This window comes from Ambystoma mexicanum, chromosome 13 (genome assembly GCF_040938575.1).
Source record: "Ambystoma mexicanum isolate Mex_15411 chromosome 13, UKY_AmexF1_1, whole genome shotgun sequence".
Lineage (NCBI taxonomy): Eukaryota > Metazoa > Chordata > Amphibia > Caudata > Ambystomatidae > Ambystoma > Ambystoma mexicanum.
This window is the reverse complement of record NC_090938.1, coordinates 788,891,878-788,906,004: the sequence shown is the minus strand read 5'-3', so window position 1 is coordinate 788,906,004 and position 14,127 is coordinate 788,891,878. Positions and strand designations below refer to the sequence as shown.

The window sequence follows — 14,127 nt, the reverse complement described above, 5'->3', positions numbered from 1 at the left end:
ATGCATACCACATTGATATACTCTATCTTGAATTCATTAGTGCATTTCATGTTGATGGGTGGTCTTTAGGATTGATGCATTGCATACCACATTGATATACTCTATCCTGAATTAATTAGTGCATTTCATATTGACGGGTGGTCTTTGGGATTGATGCTTTGCATAAAACATTGATATATTGCATCCATTAGTGCATTTCATATTGATGAGTGGTCTTTGAGATGGATGCATTGCATGCCACAATTATATACTGTATCCTGAATTCATTAGTGCATTTCATATTGATGGGTGGTCTTTAGGATTGATGCATTGCATAAAAAATTGATAGATTGTATCCGTTAGTGCATTGCATATTGACGGGTGGTCTTTGGGATTGATGCATTGCATAAAACATTGATATATATGTTATCCATTCGTGCATTTCATATTGAAGGGTGGTCTTTTGGATTCATGCATTGCATAAAACATTGATATATTGTATCCGTTAGTGCATTTCATATTGACGGGTAGTCTTTGGGATTGATGCGTTGCATAAAACCTTGATATATTGTATCCATTACTGCATTTCATATTGGCGGGTGGTCTTTGGGATTGATGCATTGCATAAAACATTGATATATTGTATCCTGAATTCATTAGTGCACTTCACATTGATGGGTGGTCTTTGGGATTAATGCATGCATACCACATTGATATACTCTATCCTGAATTCATTAGTGCATTTCATATTGACGGCTGGTCTTTGGGATTGATGCATTGCATACCACATTGATATATTGTATCCATTAGTGCATTTCATATTGAAGGGTGTTCTTTGGGATTGATGCATTGCATAAAACATTGATATACTCTATCCTGAATTCATTAGTGCATTTCATATTGATGGGTGGTCTTTGGGATTGATGAATTGCATAAAACATTGATATATTGTATCCATTAGTGCATTTCATATTCATTGGTCATCTTTGGGATTGATGCATTGCATACCACATTGATATACTCTATCCTGCATTCATTAGTGCATTTCATATTGACGGGTGGTCTTTGGGATTGATGCATTGCATACCGCATTGATATACACTATACTGAATTAATTTGTACATTTCATATTGATGGGTGGTCTTTGGGATTGATGCATTGCATACCACATTGATATACACTATCCTGAATTAATTAGTGCATTTCATATTGACTGGTGGTCTTTGGGATTTATGCATTGCATACCACATTGATATACTGTATCCTGAATTCATTAGTACATTTCATATTGACAGGGTGGTCTTTGAGATTGATGCATTGCATACCACATTGATATACTGTTTCCATTAGTGCATTTCATATAGATGGGTGGTCTTTGGGATTGATTCATTGCATACCACATTGATATACTCTATCCTGAATTCATTAGTGCATTTCATATTGATGGGTGGTCTTTGAGATTGATGCATTGCATAAAACATTGATATATTGTATCTGTAAGTGCATTTCGTATTGATGGGTGGTCTTTGCATTTCATATTTAAGGGTGGTCTTTGGGATTGATGCATTGCATACCGCATTGATATACTGTATCCCGAATTCATTAGTGCATTTCATATTGACGGGTGGTCTTTGGGATTGATGCATTGCATACCACATTGATATACTGTATCCTGAATTCATTAGTGCATTTCATATTGATGGGTGGTCTTTGGGATTGATGCATTGCATAAAACATTGATATATTGTATCCATTAGTGCATTTCATATTGACGGGTGGTCTTTGGGATTGATTCATTGCATACCACATTGATATAGTCTGTATCCTAAATTCATTAGTGCATTTCATATTGACTGGTGGTCTTTGTATTTCATATTGATGGGTGGTCTTTGGGATTGACGCATTGCATACCACATTGATATACTGTATCCCGAATTCATTAGTGCATTTCATATTGACCGGTGGTCTTTGGGATTGATACGTTGCATACCACATTGATATACTGTATCCCAAATTCATTAGTGCATTTCATATTGATGGGTGGTCTTTGGGATTGATGCATTGCATACCACATTGATATACTGTATCCTGAATTCATTAGTGCATTTCATAATAAAACATTGATATATTGTATCCATTAGTGCATTTCATATTGACGGGTGATCTTTGCATTTGATGCACTGCATACCCCATTGATATACTCTATCCTGAATTCATTAATGCATTTCATATTGACCGGTGGTCTTTGGGATTGATGCATTGCATACCACATTGATATACTGTATCCATTAGTGCATTTCATATTGCCGGGTGGTCTTTGGGATTGATGCATTGCATAAAACATTGATATATTGTATCCATTAGTGCATTTCATATTGAAGGGTGGTCTTTGGGATTGATGCATTGCATAAAACATTGATATATTGTATCCGTTTGTGCATTTCATATTGAAGGGTGGTCTTTGGGATTGATGCGTTGCATAAAACCTTGATATATTGTATCCATTAGTGCATTTCATATTGGCGGGTGGTCTTTGGGATTGATGCATTCCATAAAACATTGATATATTGTATCCGTTAGTGCATTTCATATTGATGGGTGGTCTTTGGGATTGATGCATTGCATAAAACATTGATATATTGTGTCCGTTAGTGCATTTCATATTGATGGGTGGGCTTTGGGATTGATGCATTGCACAAAACATTGATATATTGTATCCATTAGTGCATTTCATATTGAAGGGTGGTCTTTGGGATTGATGCATTCCATAAAACATTGATATATTGTATCCGTTAGTGCATTTCATATTGACGGGTGGTCTTTGGGATTGATGCATTGCATAAAACATTGATATACTCTATCCTGAATTATTTAGTGCATTTCATATTGATGGGTGGTCTGTGGGATTGATGCATGCATACCACATTGATATACTGTATCCTGAATTCATTAGTGCATTTCATATTGATGGGTGGTCTTTGGGATTGATGCATTGCATAAAACATTGATATATTGTATCCATTAGTGCATTTCATATTGACGGATGGTCTTTGGGATTGATGCATTGCATACCACATTGATATACTCTATCCTGAATTCATTAGTACATTTCATGTTGACAGGGTGCTCTTTGAGATTGATGCATTGCATACCACATTGATATACTGTATCCATTAGTGCATTTCATATTGATGGGTGGTCTTTGGGATTGATTAATTTCATACCACATTGATATACTCTATCCTGAATTCATTAGTGCATTTCATATTGATGGGTGGTCTTTGAGATTGATGCATTGCATAAAACATTGATATATTGTATCTGTTAGTGCATTTCATATTGATGGGTGGTCTTTGCATTTCATATTGACGGGTGGTCTTTGGGATTGATGCATTGCATACCACATTGATATACTGTATCCCGAATTCAATAGTGCAATTCATATTGACGGGTGGTCTTTGGGATTGATGCATTGCATACCACATTGATATACTGTATTCTGAATTCATTAGTACATTTCATATTGATAGGTGGTCTTTGAGATTGATGCATTGCATAAAACATTGATATATTTTATCCATTAGTGCATTTCATGTTGACGGGTGGTCTTTGGGATTGATGCATTGCATACCACATTGATATACTCTATCCTGAATTCATTGGTGCATTTCATATTGATGGGTGGTATTTGGGATTGATGCATTGCATAGCACATTGATATACTCTATACTGAATTAATTAGTGCATTTCATATTGACGGGTGGTCTTTGGGATTGATGCATTGCATGTCACAATGATATACTGTATCCTGAATTCATTAGTGCATTTCATATTGATGGGTGGTATTTGGGATTGATGCATTGCATAGCACATTGATATACTCTATACTGAATTCATTAGTGCATTTCATATTGACGGGTGGTCTGTGGGATTGATGCATTGCATAAAACTTTGATATATTACATCCGTTAGTGCATTTCATATTGATGGGTGATCTTTGAGACGGATGCATTACATGCCACAATGATATACTGTATCCTGAATTCATTAGTGCATTTCATATTGATGGGTGGTCTTTGGGATTGATGCAATGGATACCACATTGATACACTCTATCCTTAATTCATTAGCGCATTTCATATTGACGTGTGGTCTTTGGGATTGATGCATTGCATAAAACATTGATATATTGTATCCGTTAGTGCATTTCATATTGACGGGTGGTCTTTAAGACGGATGCATTGCATGTCACAATGATATACTGTATCCTGAATTCATTAGTGCATTTCATATTGATGGGTGGTATTTGGGATTGATGCATTGCATAGCACATTGATATACTATATACTGAATTCATTAGTGCATTTCATATTGACGGGTGGTCTGTGGGATTGATGCATTGCATAAAACTTTGATATATTACATCCGTTAGTGCATTTCATATTGATGGGTGATCTTTGAGACGGATGCAATGCATGCCACAATGATATACTGTATTCTGAATTCATTAGTGCATTTCATATTGATGGGTGGTCTTTGGGATTGATGCATTGGATACCACATTGATATACTCTATTCTTAATTCATTAGCGCATTTCATATTGACGGGTGGTCTTTGGGATTGATGCATTGCATAAAACATTGATATATTGTATCCATTAGTGCATTTCATATTGAAGGGTGGTCTTTGGGATTGATGCATTGCATAAAACATTGATATATTGTATCCGTTAGTGCATTTCATATTGGCGGGTGGTCTTTGGGATTGATGCATTGCATAAAACCTTGATATATTGTATCCGTTAGTGCATTTCATATTGACGGGTGGTCTTTGGGATTGATGGACTGCATAAAACCTTGATATATTATATCCATTAGTGCATCCCATATTGAAGGGTGGTCTTTGGGATTGATACGTTGCATAAAACATTGATATATTGTATCCGTTAGTGCATTTCATATTGACGGGTGATCTTTGGGATTGATGCATTGCATAAAACATTGATATATTGTATCCATTAGTGCATTTCATATTGAAGGGTGGTCTTTGGGATTGATGCATTGCATAAAACATTGATATATTGTATCCATTAGTGCATTTCATATTGACGGGTGGTCTTTGGGATTGATGTGTTGCATACCACATTGATATACTCTATCCTGAATTAATTAGTGCATTTCATATTGATGGGTGGTCTTTGGGATTGATGCATTGCATACCACATTGATATACTCTATCCTGAATTCATTAGTACATTTCATATTGACGGGTGGTCTTTGGGATTGATGCATTCCATACCACATTGATATACTGTATCCTGAATTCATTAGTACCTTTCATATTGACAGGGTGGTCGTTGGGATTGATGCATTGCATACCACATTGATATAGTCTATCCTGAATTAATTAGTGCATTTCATATTGACGGGTGGTCTTTGGGATTGATGCATTGCATACAACATTGATATACTGTATCCTGAATTCATTAGTGCATTTCATATTGAAAGGTGGTCTTTGGGATTGATGCATTGCATACCACATTGATATACTGTATCCTGAATTCATTAGTGGCATTTCATATTGACGGGTGGTCGTTGGGATTGATGCATTGCATACCACATTGATATACTGTATCCTGAATTCATAAGTGCATTTCATATTGACGGGTGTTTGTTGGGATTGATGCATTGCATACCGCATTGATATACTGTATCCTGAATTCATTAGTGGCATTTCATATTGATGGGTGGTCTTTGGGATTGATGCATTGCATAAAACATTGATATATTGTATCCATTAGTGCATTTCATATTGACAGCTGGTCTTTGGGATTGATGCATTGCATACCACATTGATATACTCTATCCTGAATTCATAAGTGCATTTCATATTGACAGGTGGTTGTTGGGATTGATGCATTGCATACCACATTGATATACTCTATCCTGAATTCATAAGTGCATTTCATATTGACAGGTGGTTGTTGGGATTGATGCATTGCATAAAACATTGATATATTGTATCCATTAGTGCATTTCATATTGACAGCTGGTCTTTGGGATTGATGCATTGCATAGCACATTGATATACTATATACTGAATTCATTAGTGCATTTCATATTGACGGGTGGTCTCTGGGATTGATGCATTGCATAAAACATTGATATATTGTATCCATTAGTGCATTTCATATTGACAGCTGGTCTTTGGGATTGATGCATTGCATACCACATTGATATACTCTATCCTGAATTCATAAGTGCATTTCATGTTGACGGGTGGTCGTTGGGATTCATGCGTTGCATACCACATTGATACATTTATGTATGGTATTTGTAATGGATTCAAAGCTTTCTGAATTGTTTTACTACTTGAACATTTAGGATGTAATTTCCATGGGAAATGGCGTTCATAGGTTTCCTTACCGAAGGCACACGCCTTCCCTGGGCAGGGCACCTTCACTTTATAAAACGCTTAATACCCAGAGGTTTCTAAGCCCAGACCCAGGGATCGAACCTGTGTTGCTCCGCAACGCCTTCTTTCCAAGGCGATCGCATTGCCTATGGGCTATCCTCCCAAAGTGGATGTTTTCTGAGCGTGAGTGGACCCAGTGATGGAGGGCAGTGCAATGAGGCATGGACCAGTGACCAGGGAGCAGACATGAATAAGAGATCCATTAAGAGCCTAGTGCCAAAAAATAGGATTATTTACATGTATGCATTTCACATACTTGGGTGAAATTATCAGGAGAGGTAGGCTGGGGGTCGCTTGGGGATGGGGGGAGCCCCCTTCCCCAGCTACTCTGGTTTTGAACAGTTTCCCTGATGGGCTGCCTTTGCTGCAGGTTATTCTATAACCTGCTCAGTTAGACCGGTATTCTTAGGTCATATCCGGTATTCAGAATCAGTAATGCACTCAGCAGGAGAATTACATATTGACAAGCGACACTCAGAACTGACACCTGGGTCACATGTGAATTGAAAGGTGAAGTATTGCATTGACGTGGGTCATTCTGAATTAATGTTCAGGATCACTAATAAAACAAGCGGCTGCTTGACCTTTTCATTTCAGATGCTAATTTTGAACATTCATTGTGTGAAATAAATTGCAGAGAGGTTCATGGTGCATCATTGCTTAGCTCCCATGTGTTACTGCACTGTAGTTGCCAGTGATATAATGGATCTTAGCAATGAGCTATTCCCCCTTCCCAATGTCCCCCTCTTATTGCGGAATTAGCACGTGAACTGAACCCATTGTTTGTCTCAGATTTGGATGATTTCCTTGCTTTGAAAATCATTGTGGCCATTGTAACTTCTTTTAAATTGGCTTGCTATTGCCATTGATCTGGTTAGACATATTTACGAATCACAGTAGTAAACTACTGTATGCGTCATCTATTCCCAAGACTAGGTATATGCTCACTAATACATGAATTAATTATTCATATTTTCTGATCTTGCTTTTTATCTGCCGGGGGCCTCTTTTGAGGGGCAGCGACAAGCCCACAGGCTAATGACCCTTGGTGTCATCTTTGGGATGACGAGCAAGTATCCTGCAACCCCTTATCAATCGTCAGAGATGCTCATCGCTTAGAGCCTTTTGGATAAAATGCAATAAATACAAATAAATAAATAAATAAATAAATAAATAAGAAAAGACTTAGGGACTCATTGCGAATTTGCCTGTAATTATTGAGAAATTACCAGCAGCCTCATTTAGCCTTACTGGTCCTGTTCTACCAAGTTACCATGGGATTACGAGGGGGGTAACGGTGGTGTAATTCCCCATTTTTTAAGTTCATAGGAGTCCATGGGGTTTTTATCAAATGCATCACAATTGGGCGTTCCACCGTGCTGTAAATGCGTAAGTTATGTGCCTTGAAGGGGAGGATTTACAATGCTGGAGCTACATCCTCCACTTTAAGGCGTAATTTGGCAGGAGGTAAAAATGGAGGTCATTCCATCATCACCAAAAAAGTGATGCTAACGGAATTGGCGCCACTTTTTACTGCACCGCGGAAGACGTTGAGAGGCTTCTAGTATGTGTGATTGGTGATGGCAAATGCAGTGATCTTTCCAGTCCATGACTTCTCTGGGTTATTTGAAAGCCACTGAGCCTTTCTCATGTCTCTCCGGTTCTCCGTCTCAGATCCAGCGGCGGATTCACGCGCGCCCAAAGATCAAGAACGTCAACGTCACCTGGGTGCAGCACTGCCAGGAGCAGCCACAAGGGGGAGGTAAGTGACGCACCCCTGCCTTCCTCACCTACCTCCACAGAAAGGTGTGAGAGTGCATGTGTGCCAATGCTACGCAATAATGGCCCTGCAAAAAAATGTGCCTACATTTAGAATCATTGTATGCAAATTTATCTCATGAATATTAATGAGGGTATCAAGAACATCTGACGCTGAGGCCTGGAGTTGGACAACCCATGGGTCTGCAAACTTGGTCTCTCCAGATGTGTTGGACTACAACTCCCATCAGCCCTAGCAAGCATAGACACAGGCCTAGAATATCTGTGTTAAAAGGGGCACAACTGTGCATATATTCCTTTTAAACATTGAAGTAATTAGGAGTTGAACCCAAAAGAGCAGCAAAAGACCTTTAGAAATATTTTAATTTACCTCCAAATGGGTTTTCCAGTGGGCCTCCATGGGGTGGCATTTGTCTCCACCTGGGTGTCCGTGTGAGAGCCATGCGGCCTTTCTGTTCTTGCAATGTTTCAGCATTAGGCCTCAGCGCAGGAAGCACATGCCTGCTCTACTTGCAGGCGTGTTCCCGTCGCCGTCTGAAGACCAGGTGTGGGTCTCTGCTAAGCGAGCACTCCTTCCAAGTGTCTGCAGAGCCTGGCGAGGAGGAGGGGGTGGGGGGTGCCATGCTGTGCGGCTGTGCCAGTGCCCCACCTTGGATGGTTTCAGGGTCTTCTGAGGACAGATCTCTGGGATGCCCAGCAGAGAGGCTGCAGGCCTGCTCTGACCCTCATACGGTTGGCAATGAGTGCCAGTGTTCCATGAGTGGCAGTGTTCCATGGGTAGAGGCGGCCGACACTCATAGGGGTGGCGATGAGTGGCAGTGTTCCATGGGTAAAGGTGACTGACCCTCATAGGGGTGGCAATGAGTGCCAGTGTTCCATGAGTGGCAGTGTTCCATGGGTAGAGGCGGCCGACACTCATAGGGGTGGCGATGAGTGGCAGTGTTCCATGGGTAAAGGTGACTGACCCTCATAGGGGTGGCGATGAGTGGCAGTGTTCCATGGGTAGAGGTGACTGACCCTCATAGGGGTGGCGACGAGTGGCAGTGTCCCATGGGTAGAGGTGACTGACCCTCATAGGGGTGGCGGGCGATGAGTGGCAGTGTCCCATAGGTAGAGGTGACTGACCCTCATAGGGGTGGCGACGAGTGGCAGTGTTCCATAGGTAGAGGTGACCGACCCTCATAGGGGTGGCGACGAGTGGCAGTGTTCCATAGGTAGAGGTGACTGACCCTCATAGGGGTGGCGACGAGTGGCAGTGTCCCATGGGTAGAGGTGACTGACCCTCATAGGGGTGGCGGGCGATGAGTGGCAGTGTCCCATAGGTAGAGGTGACTGACCCTCATAGGGGTGGCGACGAGTGGCAGTGTTCCATAGGTAGAGGTGACCGACCCTCATAGGGGTGGCGACGAGTGGCAGTGTTCCATAGGTAGAGGTGACCGACCCTCATAGGGGTGGCGACGAGTGGCAGTGTTCCATAGGTAGAGGTGACTGACCCTCATAGGGGTGGCGACGAGTGGCAGTGTCCCATGGGTAGAGGTGACTGACCCTCATAGGGGTGGCGGGCGATGAGTGGCAGTGTCCCATAGGTAGAGGTGACTGACCCTCATAGGGGTGGCGACGAGTGGCAGTGTTCCATAGGTAGAGGTGACCGACCCTCATAGGGGTGGCGACGAGTGGCAGTGTTCCATAGGTAGAGGTGACCGACCCTCATAGGGGTGGCGACGAGTGGCAGTGTTCCATAGGTAGAGGTGACTGACCCTCATAGAGGTGGCGATGAGTGCCAGTGTTCCATGAGTGGCAGTGTTCCATGGGTAGAGGCGGCCGACCCTCATAGAGGTGGCGATGAGTGGCAGTGTTCCATGGGTAGAGGTGGCCGACCCTCATAGAGGTGGCGATGAGTGGCAGTGTCCCATAGGTAGAGGTGACTGACCCTCATAGGGGTGGCGATGAGTGGCAGTGTCCCATGGGTAGAGGTGGCAGCGGTCGCCAGGCATGGGCAAGGTGCCTCTTCTGTATGTATAGATGCCCAGTGAGGCCTCTCAGCAGTGACCGAGGACGTGGCTTGACGTCAATAAGGAGGTTAGACGGAGGGTTCAAGTGTCTGGTGCCACTAGGGCAGCAGCCTGGGCACCAGCTGGAAGGTGGCATAAGGTTTGCAAAGAGGCTCGGGCCTGGAAACCCCACAGGCATCCTGCTAGGCCCACACCTCTACTATGTGGCCATGAGGAGTATGCATGGTGCAGAGCTCTGGGCCCGCCTGCCAGTCACACGTGACCACCACAGTGCTGCCCAGCTCTCTCCTCTCTGCAGGTGGTAGTCACTGCTGCCTGCTGCCGAGCTCTCTCCTCTCTGCAGGGGGTAGTCACTGCTGCCGAGCTCTCTTCTCTCTGCAGGGGGTAGTCACTGCTGCCGAGCTCTCTCCTCTCTGCAGGTGGTAGTCACTGCTGCCTGCTGCCGAGCTCTCTCCTCTCTGCAGGGGGTAGTCACTGCTGCCGAGCTCTCTTCTCTCTGCAGGGGGTAGTCACTGCTGCCGAGCTCTCTTCTCTCTGCAGGGGGTAGTCACTGCTGCCGAGCTCTCTTCTCTCTGCTGCCTGCTGCCGAGCTCTCTTCTCTCTGCAGGTGGTAGTCACTGCTGCCTGCTGCCGAGCTCTCTTCTCTCTGCAGGTGGTAGTCACTGCTGCCGAGCTCTCTTCTCTCTGCAGGTGGTAGTCACTGCTGCCGAGCTCTCTTCTCTCTGCAGGTGGTAGTCACTACTGCCGAGCTCTCTTCTCTCTGCTGCCTGCTGCCGAGCTCTCTCCTCTCTGCAGGTGGTAGTCACTGCTGCCTGCTGCCGAGCTCTCTTCTCTCTGCAGGGGGTAGTCACTGCTGCCGAGCTCTCTTCTCTCTGCAGGGGGTAGTCACTGCTGCCGAGCTCTCTTCTCTCTGCAGGGGGTAGTCACTGCTGCCGAGCTCTCTTCTCTCTGCAGGGGGTAGTCACTGCTGCCGAGCTCTCTTCTCTCTGCTGCCTGCTGCCGAGCTCTCTTCTCTCTGCAGGTGGTAGTCACTGCTGCCTGCTGCCGAGCTCTCTTCTCTCTGCAGGTGGTAGTCACTGCTGCCGAGCTCTCTTCTCTCTGCAGGTGGTAGTCACTGCTGCCGAGCTCTCTTCTCTCTTCAGGTGGTAGTCACTACTGCCGAGCTCTCTTCTCTCTGCTGCCTGCTGCCGAGCTCTCTCCTCTCTGCAGGTGGTAGTCACTGCTGCCTGCTGCCGAGCTCTCTTCTCTCTGCAGGTGGTAGTCACTGCTGCCGAGCTCTCTCCTCTCTGCAGGTGGTAGTCACTGCTGCTTGCTGCCGAGCTCTCTTCTCTCTGCGGGTGGTAGTCACTGCTGCGAGCTCTCTTCTCTCTGCAGGTGGTAGTCACTGCTGCCGAGCTCTCTTCTCTCTTCAGGTGGTAGCCACTGCTGGCGAGCTCTCTTCTCTCTGCAGGTGGTAGTCACTGCTGCCGAGCTCTCTTCTCTCTGCTGCCTGCTGCCGAGCTCTCTTCTCTCTGCAGGTGGTAGTCACTGCTGCCTGCTGCCGAGCTCTCTTCTCTCTGCAGGTGGTAGTCACTGCTGCCGAGCTCTCTTCTCTCTGCAGGTGGTAGTCACTACTGCCGAGCTCTCTTCTCTCTGCTGCCTGCTGCCGAGCTCTCTCCTCTCTGCAGGTGGTAGTCACTGCTGCCTGCTGCCGAGCTCTCTTCTCTCTGCAGGTGGTAGTCACTGCTGCCGAGCTCTCTTCTCTCTGCAGGTGGTAGTCACTGCTGCCGAGCTCTCTTCTCTCTGCAGGTGGTAGTCACTACTGCCGAGCTCTCTTCTCTCTGCTGCCTGCTGCCGAGCTCTCTCCTCTCTGCAGGTGGTAGTCACTGCTGCCTGCTGCCGAGCTCTCTTCTCTCTGCAGGTGGTAGTCACTGCTGCCGAGCTCTCTCCTCTCTGCAGGTGGTAGTCACTGCTGCTTGCTGCCGAGCTCTCTTCTCTCTGCGGGTGGTAGTCACTGCTGCGAGCTCTCTTCTCTCTGCAGGTGGTAGTCACTGCTGCCGAGCTCTCTTCTCTCTTCAGGTGGTAGCCACTGCTGGCGAGCTCTCTTCTCTCTGCAGGTGGTAGTCACTGCTGCCGAGCTCTCTTCTCTCTGCTGCCTGCTGCCGAGCTCTCTTCTCTCTGCAGGTGGTAGTCACTGCTGCCTGCTGCCGAGCTCTCTTCTCTCTGCAGGTGGTAGTCACTGCTGCCGAGCTCTCTTCTCTCTGCAGGTGGTAGTCACTACTGCCGAGCTCTCTTCTCTCTGCTGCCTGCTGCCGAGCTCTCTCCTCTCTGCAGGTGGTAGTCACTGCTGCCTGCTGCCGAGCTCTCTTCTCTCTGCAGGTGGTAGTCACTGCTGCCGAGCTCTCTTCTCTCTGCAGGTGGTAGTCACTGCTGCCGAGCTCTCTTCTCTCTGCAGGTGGTAGTCACTACTGCCGAGCTCTCTTCTCTCTGCTGCCTGCTGCCGAGCTCTCTCCTCTCTGCAGGTGGTAGTCACTGCTGCCTGCTGCCGAGCTCTCTTCTCTCTGCAGGTGGTAGTCACTGCTGCCGAGCTCTCTCCTCTCTGCAGGTGGTAGTCACTGCTGCTTGCTGCCGAGCTCTCTTCTCTCTGCGGGTGGTAGTCACTGCTGCGAGCTCTCTTCTCTCTGCAGGTGGTAGTCACTGCTGCCGAGCTCTCTTCTCTCTTCAGGTGGTAGCCACTGCTGGCGAGCTCTCTTCTCTCTGCAGGTGGTAGTCACTGCTGCCGAGCTCTCTTCTCTCTGCTGCCTGCTGCCGAGCTCTCTTCTCTCTGCAGGTGGTAGTCACTGCTGCCTGCTGCCGAGCTCTCTTCTCTCTGCAGGTGGTAGTCACTGCTGGCGAGCTCTCTCTCTCTCTCTCTCTCTGCAGGTGGTAGTCACTGTTGCCTGCTGCCGAGCTCTCTTCTCTCTGCAGGTGGTAGTCACTGCTGCCGAGCTCTCTTCTCTCTGCAGGTGGTAGTCACTGCTGCCGAGCTCTCTTCTCTCTGCAGGTGGTAGTCACTGCTGGCGAGCTCTCTTCTCTCTGCAGGTGGTAGTCACTGCTGCCGAGCTCTCTTCTCTCTGCAGGTGGTAGTCACTGCTGCCGAGCTCTCTTCTCTCTGCAGGTGGTAGTCACTGCTGCCGAGCTCTCTTCTCTCTGCAAGTGGTAGTCACTGCTGCCGAGCTCTCTTCTCTCTGCAGGTGGTAGTCACTGCTGCCGAGACCTCTTCTCACTGCAGGTGTAATCACTGCTGCCGAGGTCTCTTCTCTCTGCAGGTGGTAGTCTGCACATTGGAGGGTAGGGAATGCTACACCCACTCCTCCTTTCTCCCCCAGACGTGGATCCTGTGTGAATCCTTCTGTAATCTCTTGAGTTATAGCACTAAGAAGCCTCAAGCACTATATAACATGTTCTGCCATTGCTCTGTTTTGTCTCTCTGTCTGGACAGGTTTTGGACCGGAGAAGAGGTGCCTTGAACTGTGACCCGTGAGACCAACCCTTCCTTGTCTGCCTCTAAGACCCACAAAGTAACATTCACACCAAAAGTCCTGGAGGGGTTCGGGGGTGCCCCGTGACAAGCCTCACCTGCACAGGGCTCCCACTGCAGTCCCGCCAAAATAAAACCTTCAGTTGTATTGTCTTGTCTGGTGTCTGTTCTCAATTTTGCTCAATTCTCTTCCGTTGCCTCCTCGGAGACAGTCTGCCAATATCCTGACACAAAGAGCCTCCGCCTTTCACCATGTCTCTTCCCTCTACCAGCATGGCCTCACCATGGCCTCCGCCCCTCCCATCCTCGGGTATGAGTGGCCTCCACCCCTCCATCCTCGGGTATGAGAGGCCTCGACCCCTCCCATCCTTGGGTATGAGTGG

General features: G+C 46.1%; 1 protein-coding gene across 2 annotated transcripts in view; it reads left to right on the top strand.

Annotated features, from left to right (window-relative positions):
• The window catches only part of LOC138521975 (uncharacterized), a 664,020-nt gene extending 650,128 nt beyond the window's left edge, over nucleotides 1–13,892 (top strand). For both annotated transcript variants that reach the window (XM_069635169.1, XM_069635168.1), the window contains exons 13-14: nucleotides 8,129–8,216; nucleotides 13,706–13,892. In XM_069635169.1, the coding sequence (XP_069491270.1) occupies nucleotides 8,129–8,216; nucleotides 13,706–13,740 (123 nt within the window). In that variant the 3' untranslated portion in view covers nucleotides 13,741–13,892. The remainder of the gene's footprint in view (nucleotides 1–8,128; nucleotides 8,217–13,705) is intronic.
• Nucleotides 13,893–14,127: the final 235 nt, after the last annotated feature.